Source organism: Mesitornis unicolor, unplaced genomic scaffold, assembly GCF_000695765.1.
Source record: "Mesitornis unicolor isolate BGI_N332 unplaced genomic scaffold, ASM69576v1 scaffold44568, whole genome shotgun sequence".
Classification (NCBI taxonomy): domain Eukaryota; kingdom Metazoa; phylum Chordata; class Aves; order Mesitornithiformes; family Mesitornithidae; genus Mesitornis; species Mesitornis unicolor.
The window spans coordinates 3,480-13,415 of record NW_010203337.1 but is presented as its reverse complement, the minus strand read 5'-3'; the positions used below and the strand labels follow the sequence as shown (position 1 = coordinate 13,415).

The window sequence follows — 9,936 nt, the reverse complement described above, 5'->3', positions numbered from 1 at the left end:
CTCCAGCTGGTGAGACATGGTTAGAAGTCAAGACGCAGTTTCTTAATACCATATATGGGTAGTCTAGGTTCCACCAAAGTCACTTTGTTGAATGTTTTCAGCTTGTTTCCTCTAGATGGCCCCTCCACCACAGCAGCAGAGATGTGGCTGGAATTTTGGGTTGCTCAGCATGGGCCCTGTGCAGCCCTGTGAACTGGGATGCTTGGTTTCCTTCTGAATTTGCATGCTGTTATTCATTGCTAAAAGAGGATTGGAAATGTTTGTGCAGTAAAGGCAAAGATGTGGCGATGAAGTCAGAGGCATTAGATGCTTGAAATAGACACTGTTCGTTTTTGCATGGGTGTCTGTACATACAGAAAAAATGGAAACAGTCAAATGATGGTCAAAAAGAGACCTTCCTCCTAAATTCAGGTTATTCAGATACGTGGTCTCTTCTGCCTTTTTCTGAAACTTTTGGTATTAGCTAATGCTTGCTGGGACTTGCTAAGCTAGAACAAAACATTGCTAACTCCAGCTAAATGTCTGCAGAGCATTAGGATGTGAGACTTACCTGTGCTCCTTTCTTCTTTCCCTTCAGTCCCCAAGTAGAGTTACCTCCATACCTGGAGAGAATCAAGCAGCAAGCCAACGAGGCCTTTGCTTGCCAGCTGTGGACTCAAGCCATCCAGCTCTACAGCAAAGCAGTCCAGAAAGCCCCCAACAATGCCATGCTGTATGGAAACAGAGCTGCTGCCTACATGAAGCGCAAGTGGTAAGGAAGCAGAGAATATCAGGGTTCAGTGTCACAGGTGCTGCTGGTGCCTGATCTCTGAGTACCACGGGTACCTTGTTGTCCACTGCGGAGCACCTGGCTTCCCATGTGTGGAGCAGGGTTGGGGTTACTGGATCAAGCTCTAAGTGGGTCACCTCTGGCACAGAACAAGAGGATTGCACAGCAGCACGTGTTGGAGAAATTACAGCCATAGATACTGCACAGGCAAGCGCAGCTGGTAGTAGCTCATCATTTTGCTTACTGGCGTGCTGAGTAATGTTCTGTTCCTTTCCTGTTTAAAAAGAAACCAAAAATCCACTTCTGAGTAACAGCATTGTGAGCATCTCCAAGGCTGTTTGTGTTTCTTTGGATAGTTCTGATCTGCATTAGAGTATGGCTCTAAATCTGCTGTCAACAGATGAGGTAATGGTTGCTGTGCTTCACAACGTCATATCTCATGATACAAGGTTGCTGTAGGACTGCCTGGAGTTGCTTTGGTTGCTGCTTTACCCAAGTAACTGGTGCTGCAGATAGCCAGACGTGACCTGGCGGTTACCCCAGCTAACCCACATTCCCCTTGACTGGAAACAAACCCCTCTGAGAGGGATTTGGGGAGGTGACAACTGGTGCCTCAGAGTCTGGGGGAGATTCTGTCTTGATTGTTGCGAAATACACTGTTAGCCTCTGCAGTAGGTAACGTCTTCTCTGACCAATAGCCAGAGCTGCATCTGCAAGATACAGCTGGGTTATTTTAGTATCTGTCCCCTTGAGCAGAGTAAGACTGAGTAGCATGACTCGCCATTAACATATTTAAAATAGCTGTGGTCCTTCATCTACATGTGCTTTGTGAGGATATCGTTCTCCTCTCCCTGCTGAAATCCCCAGTATGAATTCTCCTATCTTCTTGCCAAGATAAAGAGCAGCCAGCAGTTGTTGTGACTGCTGGTAACTGGCCTACTGGCTGTTTTGCAATAGCAGAGATTTGGGAGCTGCCTCAAAAAGACCTCAGTGTTCAGAGGGAGAAGAACAATAGTTTGGGATTAAGGAATGGAAGACAGAAGCCGAGTGCTGATCTCACAAATGACATTTTTCTTATAGGAATTGTTTTTCCTGAAGGATGTTGGCAGATCTGAACCTTTCTGTGTGTCTGCTAGCGCTTTGCTATAGTTTTCTGTAGCAAGAAGACGTAAAAATACGTGCACTATGGTTTTCTGTGGCATGCAATGATTAGAGTTTAAATAGTACTGAGCTGCTATCTTCTCAGGTGCAGAGAAGACCAAGCGCTTTGCTGCTAGGAACTGGTGCATGGCAGAAGGCGCCTGGGGTGTCACTGAGGAGGGTGAAGCAGCTGGACAGTCACCCATGCTGAACCACCGTGTGTCTCTAAGGTGTCCTTCACATTCAGAGCAGAAAGAGCTATCAGCCACCCTGCAGAACCACTGCAGGCCTTGCTTTGGCCTCTTATCTGAATAACAGAGAGATCTGGAAAGAAGGAAGGTCTGCAATTTCCTATCCTCTCCTTGCTCATCTCCCGTAAGATGATACTCATACTCTGCAGCACTTCTGAGGCTGTCCTTTTAAAATTTGCTCATGAGAGCCAACTGCATCACTCTCCAGATTGCTTTTAGCAGTCTATGTTGACAGTACTTAGCTGGTTTCTAGTCAGAGCATTTCTGCACAAGCCGAGTCAAACCTGTAACAATGGCAGAAGTCAGCGCCTGCTTTACATCTCGATGTGTACATTTTCACACCAGTCTGTTGGGCTGTCTGACACTGGTAGCTGAGATTGAAGGATTTTTAAGGGTAGCAGAGCATCTAATAGCCCAGTCAGCTCCGAAAATGCAAGACACCCATCTATCATCATAACAGGTAACTTGCATTCCCTTTTTCTTTGAATAAAAGTGGCCTGATGCTGTACATCCAGCCTCCTGGATGAACACAGACGCAGTGCTGCAAAGACGGCCCTCAAGAACCATGATTCTTGTGCCCTGCTGCAGATCTCATGGTCGAGGCACTCCACCTTCTGTACTGCACCAGCAAGCTGGCCAGTATCCACCTCGATGCAAGGGAGCAGTAGGGTGAATGGTTTGCCAGACGTGCCTGTGGTGCTCAGTAACCCTAAGATTTGCAGCTCCCTTTAATGAGAGGAGCACCTCTTCCCTGACAAAGGCTCTGCATGGTCTGAAATTGTTGCCCTGTGCACCATTCCCTTCCCCTTGTGACTGTTTCAGACTTTGGTAGGTGCAGTGTACATCGGTTACAGGCATGAAACATCATTATTATTATTGTTATTAGCCATCATATGGAGACTTGGCACTCTCTTAGGACAGGTTATGGTACCTCTGAACAGTTTAGGCTCAATGCTGGTACACCAGACATGCCAGCCCTGCCTGACTTCTTGGCCTCTGTCGCTCTGAACCAACATGCGAGGCTCCTCACATCTCTCCTGCTTCCAGAGCACAAACAGAGGTTTTCTTATTGCCACAGCCATGGAGCTTAGGGGAATCAGGCACAGCTCCAGTAACTCTAAATAGGATATAAATATCCATTATGTTACCAGTCTGCTATAACTCTTATGTCTAAAACTTTAAGGTTTTTCCTGTAAAGGCAGGAAAAAACTGCTGCTTTAGATGTGTGTCCATCAGGGCTATGAAGTGTGCTGGTTCTGTGGCTCCTTCTTGAGGGCTACAAGTGGCTGTGGGCAGGGAAATGTGCTGCCACGCTGCGCGTCCACAAAGGGGCACGAGTGAGCTGCCGTGCTCCGAGGAGGCCCTGCTCGCCTTGCAGGAGAGGCCTTGTGTCTGCTTGGCCAGAGGGCTTGTGCATCCTCCATCTTCAAAGGACTTCCCTAAATGTGCTCTATCAGTGAGCTCTGCTCTGTCGGATTTAAAATGGCAGGTCAAGACTTGCTGGGCTTCCCTTGTGCAGTCACGTTACAGGGCTGCCTGTCTACGTGTGGAGGTGCATTCAGGAAGCTGGGCTCGGTCAGATGGTGCCCCCGAGACACAGCAAATGCTATTAGTACGTGAGCTTGTGGGGTGTCTGCTTGCATAGAGCGAGCTGGAAACAACCAGCTTTGGAGAGAAATGAGAGCTGTGGAAAACGTGTGCTCTTTCTGTTTGGCCTATCTAATCCACCCCTCCCTTTTTTTCAGGGATGGGGACCATTATGATGCTTTAAGAGACTGCTTGAAGGCCATATCCTTGAATCCATGCCACCTGAAGGCCCATTTTCGTCTTGCCCGCTGTCTCTTTGAACTCAAGTACGTGGCAGAAGCACTGGAGTGTCTGGATGACTTTAAAGGGAAGTTCCCAGAACAAGCACACAGCAGTGCCTGCGATGCACTAGACAGAGACATCAATGCAGCCCTCTTCTCCAAGAGTGATAATGGTGAGTGCCTGTGTTCAGTGCAGTTCTTCAAGGTTGTACTAAAATCTAACGATCGGACAAGGAATTTTCTCCTTAAACTGCCCCTCTGAAGTAAAGCTCCAACTTCTGAGAGAGATTGGTTGTTGCTGTGCACAAAAACTGGCCTGAGGCCTATTCCTTCCTTGCGCCAGGTCCTGGTTTGCTCTTGAGTATGACAAAAGGAGTCTGATGTACGCAGGAGATAATCTGGAAGGAAGCTTGTCCTTCAAGCCCTGCTCCCAGCTGGAACTGTCCTTAACTCTTCTCTAAAGCTGCTGGGGTGTCATAGAGTGCTTTGTTTGCTGAGAAAATGTTCCTCCCCCAGTTGTGATGAGGGAAATGTGTTGTCTTTCCAGCTGAAGACAAGAAAGGTGGTGGCCCCATCCGGCTGCGAGCCACAGGCCGCAAGGATTCCATCTCAGAGGATGAGATGGTGCTGAGGGAGCGCAGCTACGACTACAAATTCCGATACTGTGGCCACTGTAACACTACTACAGACATCAAAGAGGCCAATTTCTTTGGCAGGTATGTGGCAGAGCGTAATTGGGATGCAGGACAGGAGTGTGAGGAGCAGCAGAGTGCTCTCTTCCATCGGATAAACCCTCCTCCTTGTGTGGCTGCATGAATAGCTGGTTCAGTAGCAGATCCACAGAGGACCAGGTTGGGCTAGCGTTTCAGAAACACCATTTGGGATTGAGAACATGAATCCTGGGGCTGGAGGGACCCAACACAGAAAGCTTTATCTGGATCCGTAAGCGTGAGGGGCGGCAGCCTGCTGATTCTAGAAGCCAACTGAGGTTCTCGTGTCTGCTAGAGACTAGCATTGGCTCTGAGCTGTGATCTCCAGTCTCTGCTCCTCTCACCCTAGCAATGCACAGTACATAGTCAGTGGGTCAGACGACGGCTCCTTCTTCATCTGGGAGAAAGAAACCACCAACCTTGTTAGAGTGCTGCAGGGAGATGAGTCGATTGTGAACTGTCTCCAGCCTCATCCCAGTTACTGCTTCCTGGCTACCAGTGGCATTGACCCAGTTGTACGACTGTGGAACCCTAGGCCAGAGGTAAGAGCAGCAGTAGAAGGTTGTTTTGTTGTCATGAGGTGTAACATACACTGGTCTTTCCTACTGGGATCTCTTGAGAGTCGCAGTTAAAGCCCTTATTTTGTCTTAGTGCTGCCTTGCTGAGTTCTCTCCCTTCTTTTCCTGCAGAGTGAAACCCTTAATGGCCGTGTGGTAGTAGACATGGAAGGCGCTTCCCAAGCGAACCAGAGACGAATGAACGCAGACCCGCTGGAGGTGATGTTGCTGAACATGGGGTACCGGATTACAGGACTGACCAGTGGTGGGGCTGGAGGCTCAGATGATGAAGACAGCTCAGAGGGGCAAGTCCAGTGCCGTCCCAGCTAAAACAGAACTGCCTCTCCTTCCTCTGATTGTTTGGCTGAAAGGGAACCTAGTTTCCTTGGTCCTGAACTTTCTCTGATGAATGACTGCACTGTTTCGCACTATGCACAGAGTAGGACAAGCTGGCAGGGGCAGGAGCGGCCGTCTCTTAAAACCATCGCCACCATCTCCTCCTCCTCCCGTCACGCTACTGAGCAGCATGGCAGTGCAGTCTGGGGTTTGCCTTTAGTGGAACTTAGTCCCAGTGGGGGTCTTTGACTTGTCTGTAAGCAGTGCAAGCTGGTGATTTTCTTTCCAGAGCTGCTGTATGATCTGGTACAGGAGGATGTTGCCTGCATTCGTGCATTTGCAGAGGAGATGGTAAATTCCTGAATAAAATACAAACCTAGGGCAGGGATTATGGGTTGAATTTACTGCAGTGATCTTGGTCTTGAAAGCTTGACTCTGCTTTTGTGCTGCCAGCCTGTCTAGAGGCCCCTGGTTTAGGGTTGTTGGCCATGAAACTCCTATTTTGTCCCATAACATCTTCCTTCTGGCTTCCATCTCTAACGTGTTGTCACCAGGTGTGGCTGTGTTGTATTAAGGACTGGATATTGCCTGTCTTGTCCCTGGGCATCTGTCTTAGTTGCTGAATCAGTGAAGGCACGGAGTATGTGCAGCTCAACAGGGCAAGATGTGCTTGCCCAGCTCTGATACTTTCTTCTGTGGTCTGTGAACCCATGGAGAAAGGTGACAGCAATGGGAGCAGGTTTGATGAGAGGCCTAGGACTTGTGTAGCTAAAGCTACTGAGGAAAGGGGCTGGTAACGGCACTCTTTCAGAGCTTCTCTCTCTGTTGCCCAAAATATGTGTAGCTGTATTCACCTTCTCCTCTCCGCATCACCCTTGCTGGAGCTGGGAACGTTGCCACCATGTGTCTGTTGCAACTGATGTTTCAGGCTTTTAGACAGCAGCGTTTTTGTGCAGTCTTGGCCAAGGTGGGCCTCCTCTGCCTCCCTGTTGGTGTAACATCTGCTGGATTAGTGGTCCTCTCAGGAACCCTCCTTCCTCTTCCCGTTCTCCACACACTGACTCTGGCTGCAAAGCCAGGAGTACACCTAGCAATGCAGCACCGTACTTCCATTCCTCCTCCTCTCATGTAACGTGCAGCTCTCTTTATTTTTTTCCTTCTTGCAGTTGCCAAACACTAAATATCAAATAGGTCTTACACAGCTGTGCTACAACCAGATCCGAAGAGGTTGTTTTTTCTAGGACTATCAACTAAGACCAAAGAGCCCCTGGAGATCTTAACTGCTCTGCGCTGTCTCGTATCTCTTACTGCTGAAGGTCTGAACATGCTAGCCTTGGTCCCAGGGGTGTGAGGTGTGTGTCTGGGAGTGCGTGTGTGCCTGTGTGCGTGTGTGCTGCGTTAGGGCTCTTCTTCCATGTGGTGCAATCCCTGGTCTTCCTGTTCCTGCTGTGGAGAGATGAGAGGCCTCCCTTTCCTCCTCTGGCTGCTTCTGGCTGCCAGGCGTTGATGAGAGAGACTGCGCAGTGCTGGCGGATCAAGGTAACCGGCTTCCTCTCCCTTCCAGAACAGTCTGTGTGAGATGAGTGAGCCTTGTGCAGGAGGGAGAGAGGTCACAGAGGCTCGGAGCTGGCACCGTCTCTCCAAGGACGCTGTTCCCTGCATAGAGAGATCCCCCGTATCCCCTTGCAGCGGAGCTGTCTAGGACCTGATCTGCGGAGAAACAGAGAAATCTGTCCAGCTGTTCTTTCACGTGTGGGTGAAACTGAGCCTTAGCAAACCCCGATTCTGTGCAAGCATACCCTTCACCTCCTCAAAACAGCTGGCTCCCCTGGTGCTCTGCTGAGCTGTGATGACAGGCTCGCCCTCCATCTTCTGCTGAAGCAGAGCTCTCTTGGCACAGACTTTCTCTTGGCTGCTGAGGGCACATTTGCCTGTTTTCCCGCAGTACCAGCACTGTAGATGTGACTGCTTGCTCACTTTACCTGTTTGGTTGTGTACGAGCTCCCCCACCCCAGGTGTACCCGGGCACTCAGTGCTCTTCAAAACCCAGAGGCAACAGAAAATTCTTCTCACTTGGGTGGCTTTTTGACATGGTCTGGCCTTTTCTTTTCTTGCTTAAGGCTTTCCTACTAGACGCATCCTCTTTTTTTTTTCCCCCCCTTCTCCTCCCACTCAAACTTTTTTTCAGCTTTCAGTAGACAATGTCTGCAGACTTTGATTTTTAAACTGAGATGGAAAGCTCTGAAGAGAACAGACCTCTCCCTCCCCATTCACCTTTTGCTGTGGCAGCTATTTTTTGTTGTTGTTGTTTTTACCCTTGTGAGACAGTGCAGCTTTTTTACCTGCCAGTTGCAGTGTGAAAGCTAAAAGATTCCCTGCCTCTGCAGTGGATTGCTGTTTTTAATGGCTGCTTTGGTTAAAAAAAAAAAAAAAAGATGATAAATACTAACGGGAGAGAAGGGGAGAGAAAAATCTTTCTGCCTCCAGCCCCTTTTCCCCTCATCGTGGGCAGATTACCTGCTTTATTGCTTGTTAATGAGGAATTTGTATTTATTGGTGAAGGAAAAAAACATGCTGGGGAAGTAGGGAGAAGATGTTGCTTTATTGACCTCTGCTGTTTACTTCAGCCCCCTCTTTGGGAAAGCTTCTTCCTGCTCCTTCTGGTTAACTCTTTCTAGCCTGGGATATGCAGGGATGCCTCCTTTATTTTTGTATTCTAGCAATGGGCTTTCCGTTAGGAGACTCTAGGATTCTCTTAGTGTTGCGATGACCATTGCTTCTCGCTTTTTCAAGTACTAAAGACGATCATCTCGTAAACTTTGCCCCTGCAGTGGTAGAGGTAACACACAAGCCTTACTGCCCTCAGTAGAAGGAGCAGAAAACTTGTTTCTCTGGTCCCTGGAAGAGAAAGGGTTAAGCAATTAAACAATTCTTTGTTCTAGCTTTTTCTTGGTGTGTTTTGTTTGGGGATTGTCCTGGCTTTGTCCTACCCTTCTCTGTGGAGGTGGACATGGGTGGGTGGAGGGTGGCCTGGTTGGGCTGGATGTTGTCTGGGCAGCAGCGCTGCTTGATGGAGAATGGAGACCCCAGCAAACTTCAGTGGGAAGGGGGCTGAGGAGCCCCAAATGTGGCTCATAAGCTGTGGTGGCTGCTGAGTTAGCGCTGATGTTGGTTTGTCCAGGTGTGGGAGCTCAGAGCTGTCGGTGCAGCCAGGGCTGGGGCTGTGTTTGGGAGCAGAGTCCACCTCTGGTTTAGAGCTAAAGCTGCAGACGCAGGGGTGAGGATGGGAACGGCTGCCTGGGGCTTGCTGGGGAAGAGAGAGGCGATGCTCACGTCTTATGGGAAGATGAACGGTGCTGTAATGGAGCCAGTTCCTCTGATTCGTGTTTTGTCAGGGTGCGGGATAAAGTTGGTAAAATCCTCTGTGAGTCCCTGCTGAATCCCATGGTTAGAGGTGAGCGGGGGCACAAAAAGCTGAGCAGGGAAAATGAGCCCATCCTTGCTTTGTAGCTCTTAAATAGCAGAGCCCTGGTGGCTCAGGCTGTGGGGCAGACCTGTGGTCACCTACCTGAGTTACCCCATCACTGACTGATCTTCTGAGGTGTTTCTGCTGTCAGAAACAACTCACTTACTGCCTTAAAGTGTCTCGCACTCCGCGTGGTGTGTAGGACACCAGCGTTTAGACCCAGAGATGATCCCTCGCTAAAGGATATCACAAACTCACTTTCTCCTCTGGGCTCCTGCTGCAAAACCTCCCAAATACTTTCCTGCCCTCCAAGCTGCAGAATGCCAGGCCTTAAACGAGAGGTAGAAACCCAGTCTGCTATTTTCAGAATCCATTTGAACTCCTCTCATAGAAATTCCCATTGGATACCTTTCAGCTGAGGGCCTTTTGAGGCCTCTTCATTTTGAATCCTGTCTGATATAAATTATTGCTTTAAAAGACAGCTCTGCTCTATCAAAGCAATGTGCATCCACAGCTGGAATTGGCAATCAACTAATTAGGTCAGATCTTGGACTGAGTGGTTGGACAAAGAGGAAGCGTGGAAGGGGAAGCCGAGTGATTGAATCGTGGGTGGAAATGGCTAGAAGGACCCAGAAAATGAGTTTTATTTGTCATTTGGGGAAGGGAATTGGGTTGAGGAGGGAGAAGAGCGAGATGCTCTGGGCTGTGGGGAGAGGAACGATCCCAGCCCTGCTGATGAGTTCACTTGTCTGTTCCTGGCACTGCAAACAGCGACAGCAGAGCCTGCACAGGGCTCAAGATGGCTCCTGCCTCTGAGCGAAATGGGAGCAGGATGTCAGAAAACTGCCTGCTGCTCTTGCAGTGAGGAATTTGGGTCCTCTGCGTGTTACGCTCCTCGT

General features: G+C 49.2%; 1 protein-coding gene across 1 annotated transcript; it reads left to right on the top strand.

The window, feature by feature from the left end:
• Positions 1-577: 577 nt before the first annotated feature.
• Positions 578-7,110, top strand: LOC104545510 (WD and tetratricopeptide repeats protein 1; the record flags this gene model as incomplete). The annotated part of the gene is made up of 6 exons (XM_010190669.1): positions 578-751; positions 3,906-4,141; positions 4,516-4,684; positions 5,028-5,220; positions 5,368-5,540; positions 6,813-7,110. Coding segments are annotated over 6 exons (958 nt in total), but the record flags the coding sequence as incomplete, so codon positions are not given.
• Positions 7,111-9,936: the final 2,826 nt, after the last annotated feature.